Source organism: Achroia grisella, unplaced genomic scaffold (genome assembly GCF_030625045.1).
Source record: "Achroia grisella isolate CSIRO2021 unplaced genomic scaffold, CSIRO_AGI_Agris_v1 utg980, whole genome shotgun sequence".
Taxonomy (NCBI): Eukaryota; Metazoa; Arthropoda; class Insecta; order Lepidoptera; family Pyralidae; genus Achroia; species Achroia grisella.
In genome coordinates, this window is record NW_026713079.1 from 963,229 (window position 1) to 979,880 (window position 16,652).

General features: G+C 38.4%; 1 protein-coding gene across 1 annotated transcript in view; it reads left to right on the forward strand.

Annotated features, from left to right (window-relative positions):
* Nucleotides 1–16,002, forward strand: part of LOC131854364 (unconventional myosin ID-like) — a 70,262-nt gene extending 54,260 nt beyond the window's left edge. Inside the window, exons 8-17 of the mRNA XM_059205471.1 lie at nucleotides 4,434–4,591; nucleotides 5,752–5,873; nucleotides 6,962–7,112; nucleotides 7,485–7,631; nucleotides 10,360–10,586; nucleotides 11,751–11,900; nucleotides 12,874–13,169; nucleotides 13,670–13,863; nucleotides 14,985–15,139; nucleotides 15,819–16,002. Of these exons, the coding sequence (XP_059061454.1) occupies nucleotides 4,434–4,591; nucleotides 5,752–5,873; nucleotides 6,962–7,112; nucleotides 7,485–7,631; nucleotides 10,360–10,586; nucleotides 11,751–11,900; nucleotides 12,874–13,169; nucleotides 13,670–13,863; nucleotides 14,985–15,139; nucleotides 15,819–16,002 (1,784 nt within the window). The remainder of the gene's footprint in view (nucleotides 1–4,433; nucleotides 4,592–5,751; nucleotides 5,874–6,961; nucleotides 7,113–7,484; nucleotides 7,632–10,359; nucleotides 10,587–11,750; nucleotides 11,901–12,873; nucleotides 13,170–13,669; nucleotides 13,864–14,984; nucleotides 15,140–15,818) is intronic.
* Nucleotides 16,003–16,652: the final 650 nt, after the last annotated feature.

A 16,652-nucleotide genomic window follows, 5' to 3' on the forward strand; every position in this document is an offset into this window, starting at 1 on the left:
TGTCACATAATACCCATCTAGGTATTTTTAAGTTATTTAGACAAGGAAGGGTAGTTATTAAAGAAAGCCAGAGACCTTTTAACTCGTCAGATATAATGTCATCCCAATCATATTTACTAAGCCATAGCTTTTGCATAATTATTTTGGCTTCTACTATACACGGACTGACTAGACCTAACGGATCAAAAATCTGACTAATAATTGACAAGATATTGCGTTTTGTAATTTGTTTGTTTGTATCTATATAGATAGAAAGTACTAACGTATCTGAATCGCATAACCAACGCAAACCTAGCGTTTTACATGAAATAGTACTCTTTTCAAAAAAATCTAGACTGTTTGAAGCCTCTGTAATACCTGAAATTTCAGTTAAGATTTGTAATGAATTAGACTGCCATTTTCGTAGATGAAAATTTGCAGAAGATAAAATAGAAATTACTTCCTTACTCATTTTGACCACCTCAGAAATTGAATTACCACCGCTTAGATAATCGTCGACATAGAAGTCACGTTCAATAGAAGTCTTTACGGTTTCATTACTTGATTCTGGTGATAAACTAACCAGACATTTCGTGGCTAAGTAAGGGGCAGAAGCTGTGCCATAAGTTAGGGTATTAAGTCTGTATGTTTTTAAGGGTTCATTGGGATTCGATCTAAAAATTATCTGTTGCAAAGAACGGTGGGAGGGAGTGATGTCAATTGCTCTATACATTTTTTCTACGTCGCCAGATATTACATATTTGTGTTGACGGAAACGTAGTAAAATGGAGAACAGATCATTCTGGACAGTAGGCCCCACCATCTGAATATCATTGAATGATATTCCAGATGTGGAAGCAGCAGAGGCATCGAAGACTACCCGAAGTTTAGTTGTAGTACTGGATTCCCTAACCACACCGTGATGCGGCAAAAAATACTCAATCTTGCTACTAGAATGCGGTTTCAATGGTGAAGTAATCTCAGTCATATGTCCCAGGCGCTCGTACTCTGCCATAAACTGAACGTATTTCTCTTTATAGTTAGGATCACGTTGAAAACGACGTTCTAAGGAAAGAAATCGACGTTTAGCCATTTCATAAGAATTACCTAACGTGTTACAGTTGTCTTTCAATGGATAAGTTACCATAAAACGACCGTCTTTGTTTCGAGTGGTATTAGTACGAAAGCTTTCCTCACAGGCTCGTTCTTCTGGAGATAAACTATATTTTAAAGGAACCGAATCCAACTCCCAGAATTTATTTAAATTTAAGTTTAATTCATTAGTTTGTAGATTACAATAATGCGATTGTTTTGTTGAGAAATACTTTGATGAAACAATCACAGGACCGGTAACTATCCAACCGAATTTAGATGCATATAATGTAGGTTGGTTTTTACCTAGTTTAATAGATGCACTACCGAGAACCGCCCAAAATACTTCAGCACCAACTAATATGTCAATAGGTGACGGACAATAGAAAGAAGGGTCGGCTAACTGTAAATTTGAAGGTATAGGAATGTTGCGACTGTCAATTGAAGTTGGAGGTAACAGTTTTGTAATTTCAGGCAGAATATAGCAGTCAATATTAATTTTAAAATTGTCATCAAGTGATATAATAGTAAGATTACAAGATTGTGTACTATTTGATGTTTGGCTATTTATACCTGTTATTGTGGAGTTAATGTTCCGCCGAGGCAATCTCAGCTTGTTACTAAGCGTCTGCGTAATAAAATTGGCTGTGCTACCATTATCGAGTAGGATCCTGGCGTCGAACTTCTCACCGTCATCGCTCACAACCTTCACCATAGCTGTGGACAGTAAAATAGAAGAAGTAGTATTCTGTATGATAGTGCCACAAGATAAAGCGACATTGCCTGTTGGACAATTAGTAGAAGAAATACCGGCAATGTCAATAGGAAGGGTGACACTACTACTACTACTAGGCATCGAATTATTAATAGACGTAGACATGGTCTGGTCATCTACATGCAAGAGAGTATTATGCTTTCCTTTGCAATATTTGCAGCGTGATAATCTACATCTTGATGTGATATGACCTGTGCGTAAACAATTCATACACACATTGAGTTCCTTTGCTTTACAAACTCGTGATTCTATAGATAGATTTCTGAAAGATTCACATGTATATAATAGATGGTGTTTAAAACAAAGGGGGCATTTTAATGGGGGTTTATTGTAAGAAATTTGGTTTGAGTTATGATTATTGTTATGATTGTTATAATTATTAGTGGCAACTATGAAGCTTTTTTGTTTATTATCTAATTTATGTATTATTTTATGATTTTGATTATTGTTTTCTAATGTTTCTAATAAATCTGCTTTGTTGCTAATGAATTTACAAAATTGTGATAAAGTGGGTGCAGTATCCAATGTATTGCGATACTCCTCCCAGTTCCTACTAGTGATGGGATCTAATTTGCATGACATCATATACACTATAAGCGTATCCCAAGAATCCGTGGGCTCGTTTAATGTTTTTAACGCTCTAATATTTTTATTAATGCTATCTATGAGTGAACGTAACGACAAATGTGATTCTTTTGGCAGCTTATCAACATTGAACAGTGCCTGCACGTGGTTATGCACTAAAAGTCTACTGTTATCATACCGATCACATAGTAAACTCCACGCCATTTGATAATTGTCTCCTTTGAAATCAATATTCTTAATTATTTCTTTTGCGCTTCCTTTTAATGACGCACGAAGGTAGTGGAATTTACTAATGTCATCTATCGCGCTACTATTATGGATAAGCGATAAATATGTCTCTCTATACTCTAGCCAGTAATTATAACTACCGTCATAATGAGGTAAATTGATGGTCGGCATGCGTATAAAGCCATTTTGGAACGATTGACCTGTGTTTTTATTCGAGGAGCCCGCTACAGACCCGCCGTCACCACCGGCGCAGGCTGCATTGCCAGTGCCAAGTAGTAAACGCGCCTGCGCAGCCAATGAGTGATACCGTTCCTCGAACTTGGTTCGCTCTGCATACGCTCCCTCTGGGTTATCCGCAAGTACTTCGATCTCCAACTGTAATTCATCGAATTCACCAAACAATGCATCGAATTTACTTAGACGGCCTTCCAACTCAATGCGTTGGAGGTCCGAAATAGATTCACAGCTGAGAAGTACAGTAATAAAATTATTAAAATTAGTTAATTTAGCTTTCATAGCACTGCGTTTTCTACATAATAAATCTTCGTTATTTGCCATTGCTAAATAAGTTTTAACTTAATATAACGAAAAGATTATAAATTAATATCGAAAAATAAATATCGAAATGAAAAAGAAAAGTTATTTATGTATATAAAATATGTAAAGATTCTATTCAATTATAATAACTGCGTAGTAACACGAGCAAAAGAAATAATTTCTATTGAATAGATAAGCACGACCTTGACCGCGAGTGAAGTTACGGTCAGCTGCAGCGTAGTGCAAAGTCCATGCGGTGCAATAATGCAATCGTTAGCCAAATGTACCTACGAATATTGATGCGAGATATTATCTAAACGCACGCTTAATACAATCGAATATGTATAATATAAAAGTAAGCAAGATGCGTTTAAATATTAAATATGTATATAGGTATTGGCGACTATTGACTTATTTTGAAGTAGTGAAAGAAGGAAAAAAAAGAATAATTGAAAAATAAGCACTAATTGCACGAAAGTATGCGGAGATTATATAGAAAGGAAATAATTGGAACAGACTCACTAGATGTTGTCCTTATCCACAAGAATTATCCTCAGTATATGTATAGAAGTTTCTCGAAGTGAAGGCAGGATGCATCAATTTGTAATGTTGTCTTGAATTTCTACACCACTGTCGTTTGAAGGCCTCGGGAATAATTATTATATATTCTTCTCCTTATATAATGCGACTTCGATGCGCCGTAGAAGCGATGACACGTCGTATTCTCGTAGCACTTATTGCAATGCCCAAGTTCAAACTCCAACGAAATTCCAATGGTATTGGTATAATCTTGCGGGTTACTTAAGGCCAGTCTGAAGGACCAGTTTGTTGATAACTCGTAAATAAAATAAGTAGTGGACTGTAAGTTATTATATTTAATACGAGGAGTTATAATATTACAAGGAACATTAGCTAATTAATAAGGTACGCGTGCGGTGACGTCGTAGGCGCAAGGCAAAGTGAAAGGTGTCCCGGCCTAGCGGCTGTCAATAGCTCATCTTCGTTAGCGCTCGAACACAAGTTTATTTGATTAAATGATTTTCTATTCTATTCTATTCTTAATGTAATTACAAAACATATCTGTATTAGTTGTCTAGTATCCATAACAAAAGCTCTGCTTAAATTCGGACTTGATTGCGCTTAGAGTGTGAATTGTCCTCAGATATTATTATTACTCAGAGTGTAGCTGAACCAAGTACAAATCTGCCTTTATTTATAGATATATTTTTATTTTTAGAACTGGTGCTGAAGCAGGAACAGGAGGAGTATGCCCGCGAGGGTATCCAATGGACGCCGATCAAGTATTTCAACAACAGAGTGATATGTGAGCTGGTGGATGCACCGCATCAGGGCATCATTGCTATTATGGACGAGGCCTGTCTTAATCCCACCAAGGTATCACATTCTGACTCACTTTTAGGTAAAGTCCAAGATGCTGAAGCTCATTTTTAGGTAAGGTCCAAGATGCTGACGTATTTACAGCAGCCTTGCCTCTGCCTCGATCCCACTAAAGATCACATTCTAATACATTTTTAGGTAAGGTCCAAGATGCTGAAGCTCATTTTTAGGTAAGGTCCAAGATGCTGCCGTGTATACAGCAGCCTTGCCTCTGCCTCGATCCCACTAAGCATCACATTCTAATACATTTTTGGGTAAGGTCCAAGATACTGAAGTGTGCACAGAAGCCTTGCCTCATCTAAAAAATTAGAATATACATGTCTTAATTACCAGCTATGCCCGCGACTTCGTTTGCGTGGAATAGTGATCTTGTATAGCATTTTTACCTTCTTGGGCTAATTATAAAAAGCCAAAGAAAAAAGTATCATCGTTCTAGCTTTAAAAATGACGAGTTTCCATACAAACTGATTTCTTTTTTATTTTTACATTATTTTAACATTTTTACTTTTGCCGTAACTTTATTTTGTATTAATTTAATAAATAAGATTAAGGCATTCCACTCTAAGTTAATGAAAATACACTGCTAATATTATAAGCTAGTTATCTGGCCTGACTTCACACGGGCAATTATTCAAGGGTCTCTGTACAAATATATAATATAGATACCTACCTTAGAGACCTTATGATACCTTATGGACTAACATTTATATGAAATAATAATCATTATATTGTATAAAACAAAGTCGCTGTTGCTGTCTGTCCTTATGTATGCTTAACTCTTTAATACGCAACGGATTTCGAAGCGGTTTTTTTTAATAGATGAGTGAGAGTGATTCAAGAGGATGGTATAAACCTTCCTCTTGAATCACTCTATAATCCTCTTGAATAATACATATAAATGTATAATACATGTACACCCGGACGAAACCGGGGCGAGTAGCTAGTAAAATATAAATATAAATTGTCTCTGTGGTCACGGCACAGACTGCAATCTAATTTAAGTATCTAACCTCATAAATATCGTTTCATTTCAGACCATTTCATTTCAATCTGCAATATATACTCTCCACTTTAGTTTATCCCTTATAAAAAATGTTATACCTTTGCTTTGAATAAATTTTGTTATTACTGAAATACATTAATGTTTTTTTTTTCAGATTTCAGATAGTCAGTTACTAGAGGCAATGGACAAAAGGTTGAGCGGCCACAAGCATTATACGTCCCGCCAACTGGCGCCCACAGATAAGAAATTGAAGCATTCCGTCGACTTCCGAATCACGTGAGTAATGTTTATTAATCTCATCTTACGTTACGTATAGGTGCGGTCTAACTGTTGATAATATTGGCTGAAGAGATTTAGAATTATTATATACATTTTCACATAAATTAAAAATATTCTTGACTTGACGTGGTCGAGTGGAATGAGTAGTCATGCTCACTAAAATGTCCAGACATGTGGCGGCGTGGTGGGCCGGATCATTGGGCTCCCTAAAATATGGTCGAGCGCAGTGATGGCTGGCTCATCCGTCATACTCGTGAACGAGTGCGGCTTGTAGGGACTGGTCTGCTCTTATCACTACGACTGATTTAATGTTATTGTGTTTTTATATTTGAGCCTAAATCAATTAGTGCTGGTTGGTAGTTTGTATTCACACGTTTCGACTTGTAAAATGTGAACTTACAAGGATTGTTTAATTCTTTAATTCTTCTTGTGATGAGACAGCTTTCCAAATAAGCGGTAGATTTAAAAAAATGTTGACTATTCAAAAGTGCTTAAATTAAGTTTATTTGAATAAATTATTTTCTATTCTATTCTATTCTTAGGTGGATTTATATTTGTCTGATGTGTCGTGATGTGATGACTAGTTAAGACATTTATATGTCTATACAAGAATGACGTCTTCTGACGTTATTTTGAATCAATACAGCCGTAGCTCTAGGACATGTGACACGTTTTCAATGTTCTCCCACGAAAGTGAACCTACAAGAAAATATATAGCGGACTCTGACGTGTCACAACACAACACTGGTTCTTGTACATTTCTCTAACGTGTCATTACGGCCCGTTCCTCCTCCGCTTTGACTCAGCCAAAAAATACAAAAACTAAATTAACAAAAAATAAAATTGTTCCCATGTATTACTTCGATTAACTACTAACAGCTCTACTTCTTAAGTTAGTGTAAGTTATTTTAATTTTATTACTGTTTTAAGTATCCCATCCTAAGAGGCTTAGCCCTTAACCCAGCCGCAATGGGGTCCGCGCCGAGGTCCCAAGCACTCCCCTAGGGCAGTACGGGGATGACCAGTATGTGTGTACTGCGATAAAAGTTTGATTGACGTGAAGCTGACGTGTAAATGACATTTAGGCATTACGCGGGCGACGTGACGTATGCAGTGACCGGCTTCATGGACAAGAACAAGGACTCACTGTGGCAGGACCTCAAACGTCTGCTGCGCTCGTCCGGGAATGCATCGCTCGCGGAAATGTGGCCAGAAGGCGGGGACCACATACAAAAGGTATACATACATTAAACTTTTTTTTTATACGTGGTATATTTTCAAAATATCCCATCGCCCTTTCTGGATTCGGCTCTGGCTGGATTAAGTGGATAAGGGACCGTCCGGGAACGCTTCGATGGCGGAAATGTGGCAAAGAGGCGGAGACCACATACAAAAGGTTAACTTAACTTTTTTTAACACGTGGTATATCTTCAAAATACCCCATCGGCCTTCCCGGATCCGGCTCTGGCTGGACTAACCGAATGTGGGACTTGTACCTTACTAAAAATCAGACGGTGTACCTCCAAGATCTTAATATGTGTCGTAATACTCCTTTAATAAAGTTATTAATTGTGTAGCACGTTTTCAATAAAATAACCTTGGTGACAGACGTCGAAGCGTCCCCCGTCTGCTGCGACGTTGTTCCGCAACTCGATGTCGTCGCTGGTGAGCGGTCTGCAGACCAAGGAGCCGTTCTACGTGCGCTGCATCAAGCCCAACCCGCTCCAGACGCCCGCCAACTGGGACGACCAGCTTGTAAGACATTCAACACTATCTCACTACATTTAAAGAACAAATTCGAAACACAAATGCACAATCCCTAAGAATAGAATAGAAAATCATTTATTCAAATAAACTTATATTTTTCAATAGTCCTCACATGTTTTTCAATCAATCGCTCATTTGGAAAGCTGTGAAGAATGAGCCAGATTTCGTGTTGCTCTTTTAAATAATTTTGTTGTTACTTTACATTTCTAAGTTGAAGTGTAAATACAGACTATCAAAAATAGCACTAATTCAATGAAATACTCAAAAAAGGAAAATATTAAATATGCAAGCAACTGGTTGAGAACTGTATGAGTAAATCAGTCGTAGTGATTAGAGCAGACCAGTCCCTACAAGCAGCACTCGTTCACGGGTATAACGAATGAGCCAGCCATCACTGCGCTTGACCATATTTTAGGGAGTCCAGGGAGCCCTAAGTGAAAACAGATAACAGAAAGTCATAGACCTTTCTTGTTATCTATCTCTATACTGTTCTTTCTTAAGGAGCTAGATCATACTAGAGTTAGTTTTATATTTTGTGTTTAATATACATTATTTTGTATATATTGTTAACCGGGTCATAACACCAATAATTCTATATTTACCATTCTGGATGTTTATAATAACTAGCCGTGGTCACGAGCTGATTGAACACAGCTGAATTCTCGTGATCACGGCTAGTGCAAACTGTCGAACCTTCGATAGAGGTTCGAAATACCTTTATTTATCAAATTCAAATTCAAATTCAAAATATCTTTGTTCATGTTGGTCTATTACAGACTCTTATGATATGTCAAATCTACCGTCAGTTCGGAATGATATCGAGATGAGAAGAACTGACAAGAAACTCAGCTCTTATTTTTTTCAAATATTAGTGGAACATGTTTGTAATAATACACAGTTATTAAAATTCAAATTTGGGAGAAAAGAGTGACCACCAGCGTATGCTATCGCAAAGAACAAAAAATTTAGTAAGTGTTCACAACCTGAACAGACCAGTCCCCACAAGCAGCACCCGTTGACGAGATGATGAGCCAGCCATCATTGTACTCAAACATATTTGAGGGAGCACATCGACCAGGCCCACCACGCCGCCACAAGTTTGAACTTTATAGTTAGTTTAGTCGTTTAGTAGTTAGTTTATCATAAAATTATTCTTGTTAAGACCCGGTTAACACTATAGTTCGTACGATGTTTGATGTACGGATTTTATGTTTGATTCGTGTGTTATCGAGTCTTATCTGATTTTATACTGTTCTAGCTGTTTGTTTAAGAAATTTTTAAAAAAATTCTAAATAAATGAAACTTTCTCATATATTTTCATGTACGGTCAGTGAAAAGTAATATATTTTTTATGTACACATATTAACATTAACATTATGAATATTTGTAAATATTTGTAAATACTTAAGGTTAGGTTAGCATTTTTCCAATATAATTTTCTAATCTAATCTAATTTTATTCACTTTTGTTAATTTTACTATTTATAAACTATATAAAACAAAACAAATATTTTTGAGGGTATACAGTTAAAAATCATTTGTGCTAGTTAGATAACTGTGTTACGGCAAGGTAAGAATCTCGCACTATATGAATACCTCATTTTTATATTCAAACGGTTTTTATAATACAATGGGATGCCAACATTCTTTTGAATGTAATAATAACTTATTACAGTATATGTTAACGATACAGATAATTTAAGTATTTTTTTTTTTAATGAATTTATGTTAAAGAAAAGCTAAAGATAAAATTTCTAATTCATGCTCCATATATCAAGATAAGTATTTATCCTATATATTTATATTAGTATAAAGTAATTATATATAGATAAAATATTATATTAGTATAGATTCACTAAGTTACATTATATTATAATATATTACATCATATTGTAAATGTATGTATATATATGTATGTATGATAGTTATTGTATTGTAATATTGTTCTATTATGTAACTGCAATAATTCAGTGCCGGTATAGTCAAGTTTCAGTAAAAAATCTTGAAGTGTCCTCTACAGTCATATTTATTATTGTTTAACAATACTTTTTTATTAATGCGATTATAAAGTAATGGTCCAAGAAAATTAAAAAAGGTTTGTGCAAAAATAATTAATTGACTTTGTGTGTTAATCTTTTAGAGTTATCAAAGTTAATTGGGTGAGAGTTTTGTTTTATAAAAATTCTTTTTATATATAGCTGGCGTCTGTTAGCACCGTAAGCTCACGGTATAACTCTGTTGTGGGGTATCTAAATGGCTTAAATTTTAGAACTTTAAGGATAGCTCGTTGGGCGCGTTCCAATTTGATCAGAATGGTTTTCTTTGCTCCTCCCCAAGCTGAAATTCCATTAATAGACTGACATAAAGATAAATAGACTATTTTCTAGTTTTATCGTCTCTTAATAAACTAATTTTCTTGAATATTGGTATACGAATGACACTTTAATGAGTCAATATGTTGTTTCCAGTTTAAAGTTTTGTCGATTATAATACCCAGATATTTAATATTATCTGTAGGAGAGAGAACAACACAGCCACAATTTCATTTTCATATATTTTTATTGTAAAATCAGGCTTAGGTTGATTATTTTTGTGAAAAGTTAAATATATTTTTTATATACTACATATATATGTAGAACACACAGAAAGTGGTATGTGAAACACAGAAATTCTTATAAATATGTAAGAAGAGACTGTATATGAGATATGTTACATAGGTACGGCATCAGGTAGCATACCTAGGCCTGGTGGAGAACGTGCGAGTGCGTCGCGCCGGGTTCGCATCCCGGCAGCGGTACGACCGGTTCCTCAAGCGGTACAAGATGCTGTCGCAGTACACGTGGCCTAACTTCCGCGGCACCAACGACAAGGATGCCGTGATGGTGCTGCTGAAGGATTTGCAGATCACAGACGTACAGTACGGGCATACGAAGCTGTTCATCAGGTAATATGAGAATTTATAGATGTACTAGGTGTCCCGGCAAACGTTGTTTTGCCATATAAATTAATAACGCTATAAAAAAATAGGGGTTGATGATAGAAGGGTGAAAATTTAGGATTGTATGTATTTTTGTATGTTGTATCATAAAAAAATAGAAACTAAAAATTTTGTCTAAAAAATAAAAAAAAATTTGAGGTGGACGATCCCTAACATTTAGGGGGATGAAAAATAGATGTTGGCCGATTCTCAGACCTACTCAATACGCTCACAAACTTTCATGAGAATCGGTCAAGCCGTTTCGGAGAAGTATGGGAACGAAAACTGTGACACGAGAATTTTATATATAAGATGTAGTATATGTATAGATATATATATATATATATATATATATATATATATATATATATATATATATATATATATATATATATAAGATAAAATTTTGTACCCGAAAATTGCGGAGTATGAAACTACCCGCATAACAGCGTCTGCATCACACTGTCTTGATATTTATCATTATATTTTACTCAATTTACATAATAGCTATATTTCTAACATTTCATGGAAATTAGTTCTGTAGTTTTTGAAAGTAACAAATATTCATCCATACATTCACACCTAAGTCCTTCCTCGTGTTTGGTATGTCATCTGTCAAACTCGAAGAACCATCCGACCTCCCATCCCATACATACATTTAAAATGTTAGTATGATTATTATTTGACAGCCTCGGTGATCTAGCGGTTTAGCACTGCATTACTACTAGTGGTCGCGGGTGCGATTCCTGGCACGGTATAAACATTTATATTTATGTATATTATTATTTGTATCGGTTTGGGTGTTTTTTATTTTTATACTATTATGGTGGCAAACAAGCATACGACTCAAAACAAGCAAACAAGCATTTGATGATAAATCGTTACCGTAGCCTATTATGTTTTTATGTATATATATCAATTATCGTGATACAAGCTTTAGTTAGCTTAACTTAGATATAGATGGCGCTGTGTGAATCCAAGGACAAGATTATTATTATCTAAGTGACGCTCGACTATCATGAGCATGACTGACTAATGACACTCGACTACGTCACAACTATTGTTATTGATATTATATAATGTCGGTGACAAGACAAGTGTGATAGTAACGTGTGGTGGTGGCGGCGACAGGAGCGCGCGCACGCTGCACGGGCTGGAGGCGGCGCGCGCGGAGCTGCTGCCGTCCATCGTGACGCTGCTGCAGAAGCTGTGGCGCGGCACGCTCGCCAGGAACCGGTACCGACGCATGCGCGCCGCGCTACGCATATACAACGCCTGGAAGTGAGTAACACCACACTATCTCACTCGCACTCACCGTCTACAGGGTTACTTGGAAAGAGTAAGCAACACAACATTACCTCGCTCTCACGTACCATGTACAGGGTTAGTAGGAAAGAGTAAGCAACACAACATTACCTCGCTCTCACGTACCATGTACAGGATTAGTAGGAAAGAGTAAGCAACACAACACCACCCCCCTCTCACTGACCATATACAGGGTTAGTAGGAAAGAGTAAGCAACACAACACTATCTCACTCTCACTCACCATGTATACGGTAAGTAAGAAAGAGTAAGCAACACAACACTACCTCACTCTTACTCACCATGTACAGAGTTAGTAGGAATGAGTAAGCAACACAACACTATTTCACCATATATACAGGGATAATTAGGAAGGGGATACTAAACCACAAGGATATAAAACTACCAATGGTAAGGAACAATTTTTCATATACCAACATACGTTAGTTAGTCATGAACTTTCAGTTAGTCACGAAGGTTGTACTAAGTCGTAATGATATTAAAGAACCCATGGTAACGAACAAAATTGTATTATTTAACTTCCCGTTAGTCAAGAAAGGTACCTTAAGCTGCAAGGATATGATAGTACCTATGCTAACGAACATATTTTGATGTACAACTTTGCGTTAGTCAGAAAGGCTATACTAAGCTTACTATGTTATAAATGGACCTATAACTTTTGTTCTACAATTTTCCGTAGTCAGAAAGGGTATGTTAAGCTGCAACAATATAAAGGTATCTATAACTTTTGTTTTATAACTTTCCCTGACATCATATAGTTTTTTCTCTAAAGGTTTATTCGCGCGTGAAAGAGTGTAAGTGTTTTCAGCTACATTTGCTTCGCTATTAACTTGCACCAGAGTAAATACTAGGAGAATGTATTAATTCAAAATGTTCACTTACCGTATAAACGTCTAGAACTAGAAATAGATGAGTATTCTCGCTCGGCAGACGGTACAAGTGCAATCGGTACATAGCGGAGCTGCAGGCGGAACTGAACCGCAACCGCGGCGTGGTGAAGCAGTGGCCGGCCGCGCCGCGCCGCCTGGCCGCGCCGCTGCTGCAGGCCGCGTACCGCCGCTGGCGCGCGTACCTGGTGCTGCGGCCGGTGCCGCGCGACCAGTGGCCGCAGCTCAAGATGAAGATCAGCGCCGCCAGCGCGCTCGCCGCCCGCCGCGCGCACTGGGGCTCCGCCCGCGGCTGGCTCGGGGACTACCTCGCCCACGACGGGTACAACCCCAAGTCCGGTCAGTTACACTATTGTACGCGATCCATTCATTCGATCACGATGTTATAGGACGAGTCGTCGCCATCCGGTCCCGAGCTAAGTAAAGCTCGGATTATGGGTACGGTATTGGACGACTTATGGAAAGACATAGGTTTTTTGTAAATACATACGAACGCAAATATTTGTACCATGCGAGGAATCACACCCACGAACTTCGAAAATATGGCGATGTTCTAAATCACCGTCGCATTCATGATCATAATCCTAATTTAAAAAGTAATCAATCAAATCGATTACTATTTTCTATAGAAGATATTTAACCGAAATATACTTTTTAGAAAGTACATTGCATGAGTATTTCTATCTCACTTATACCTACTACCAAGTAACTATTTTGTTGATAATGAGGTCAAGATGATGATACCATTAATGATGATGATGATGATAATGTCGATGAAAATGATTTTGATGATATTGAAAATAATTGTTTAATATAAAGAAAGTATATCATTGTTATAGCTCTCTACAAAGCATCGATAGCGAACCTCCAAAGGAGTCAGCACATCGGCAAGCCATTATTCTCGTGTAAAGTCCACAAGTTCAACAGATACAACAAGCTCGCAGAGAGATGTTTGCTCATTACCGAAACAGCCATATACAAACTGGACGCTAACACGTTCAAAGTCCTCAAGAAGCCCACGTCTATAGCTGAGGTAAGATCTTTTTTTAACTATTCTAATGCCGTTGGCCGCAGCTGGCCTTTACAGATTCACCGAACGAGCAAGTGCAGATGACATTCCAAACCAGCGGAAGGACTTATGGAGCAGCTGTAGGCCAACTCCCGCCTGACGGGTACGTTTTTAGTCTCCGGGCACCGCTAAGGATTCGAACCTCGGCATTCGTAATTTCGACGGAGGTAAAATAAGTTTAATTTAGGTAAGGTAGGTTTTGATGTTGGAATGGTGTACCCGTTTATCCTAACCGGTATACGCTAGCAGACGAGTGAAAGATGATATGATGAGGATGCTGCCAGTTTGCACATTGTGGTGAATTCATCAAGAACTCAAATCACCATCGTATTAGGAATTAACAACTGTGGTCTCCAGGGGGACAGTTGGATATTATTTTTTATGAGTTATATTAGTAACATTTTAAATTATATTATCTTATATATAAAATTCTCGTGTCACAGTTTTCGTTCCCATACTCCTCCGAAATGGCTTGACCGATTCTCATGAAATTTTGTGAGCGTATTGAGTAGGTCTGAGAATCGGTCAACATCTATTTTTCATCCCCCTAAATGTTAGGGGTAGTCCACCCCTAAATTTTTTTTTTTTATTTTAAGGCTAAACAACGTTTGTCGGGACAACTAGTCATACTATTGATTTTATATTTGTACGTATAATTTTCTGGTGCGCGTAAAGTTATTTGTGCAGGGTTAATACTTCGAATACCTTATTCTCTTCTCCAAGGCCCTGTTTGTTTTTATACCAAAATTAATTAAAATTGGTTTCCGCATTTTTTGGATTACACTAATGCTATTGGCAGCGGATGGCCTTTACAGCTTCACGGAACGATAGAGAGCGAGTGCAGTTGGCACATACACGCGGGACTTACGGACCGGCTGAAGGCCAGCTCCCGCCTGACGGATACGACTTTAGTCTGAGGGCACCGCTAGGGGTTCGAACTTTGGCTCAGGCCGTCATAATTTGGACCCCGTTCGAATTGGACGAGGGATCGATCGGAGGGATGGTTTGTGCATGTACAGTCCATGTACCTACCATGATGACTTTGTCAAAGTTATCCACCGGCATTAAACAAAGTGTGTGCACAGGTGGGGGCGGTGCGGATAATGAGCAGCGAAGTCCAACTGGTGGTAGTCAGCGTACCGTCCACCAGCAACGACCTGGTGGTGGGGCTGGTGCCCACCGCGCCTGGAGATGACTTCGTCGGGGAACTGGTGGGCGTGCTGGCCAACAGATACTACATGTTAGTATTGTTTTTATATACCTGGTAGTTTTCCCGTTGAATTAAAATAAATGTAACCAAAGTTAAAGCTTATAATAGAAGCTGTTTTCAAGAGAAAGTCCCGTCAAATCGGTTTAAGCATTAAAAAGACGGATAGGCATATTTATTTATATTTATATATTTGTATGTATAAAAATATAAATTGTTATTGTTGCCTATATACATACATCTGTTTTACTTGGGAATCTGTTTTCGTGCGGAACAGAGTGTCTACTCGTATGTTGAAGTAGGTAAAGAGAATCAGGAAAAGTGCAATATTTTGCGCATATGCTATTTTCGATCCTTCAGTTGCGCGTGTTCTGTAATGGCAAATAAGTTAACGTTCCGGCTGAAGGTAATCGTATACTATATTTGTGGTATTCCTAATTTGTTGCCATTCTTTAGGACAAAACTGTATGGCTTTCGTAATTATCAACCTTGAACACAACTTACAAAACAGCTTACTACCGGGTTAGCGTTGTCCCGAGATGATGTTGTCTCGGGTGGCTGTTATGCCGGATGGGTGTCGTTCCGGGTGAATTTTACTCTGGGTGAGTGTTGTCTTGTGTGGGTGTCGCCCCGGGTGGGTGTCGGCCCGGGCGGATGTCGACCCTGGGTGTGAGTCGGCCCGGGCTGGTGAGTGACTGGCGGCGGTGTGCAGGGTGTCGGGCGGGTCGCTGTCGGTGGAGGTGGAGCGCGGGGCGAGCACGCGGTGCACGCTGGGCGGCAGGACGCGCGCGCTGCAGCTGCCGGCCGCGGCCGCCGCGCCCGCCGCGCCCGCCCCGCAGCCCTTCACGCACGCGCACAACGTCATCACCTACCACCCGGCCTCCGCGCGGGCCTAACCCTCCTACATCGTTCCCGGAATGACAAGCGTTCCCGAAATGACGAGCGTTCCCGGAATGACCAACGTTCCCGGAATGACCAACGTTCCCGGAATGACCAACGTTCCCGGAATGACCAACGTATTGGAATGGCGAGCGCGAAATGACGAACGTTCTAGAATAACGATTGTTCTCGGAATGAATTATACCGGAATGACGTTCGTTCCCGGAATGACAAGCTCTGAATGACGATCGCGAAATGAAGTTCGTTCCCGGAATGACAAGCATTCCTGGAATGACGATCGTTCCCAAAATGATCGTTCCCGGAATGACAAGCGTTCCTGAAATGATGATCGACGAAATGCGTTCCCGGAATGATTGCCGACAGCGTTGTCGATGCTGCTTCGGCTCAACTACTGTATACACGTTAGTAAATGAACCCCATGTTTATTATAATACTAATCCCACCCTAAACAATGTCATCACAATTCTAACTATATTAATAAAAAATTGTACAGATATCTGTGTGTAATAATTTCGGTTAATATAATATATGTTCCCGAAATTAGATACTTCAATTGCGATGTATAAATTATAATATAACATACTGTAATTATAACATAAGTAACTATTATACGATAATGTAAGACAGGGAGTAAAAAATTCCAAAC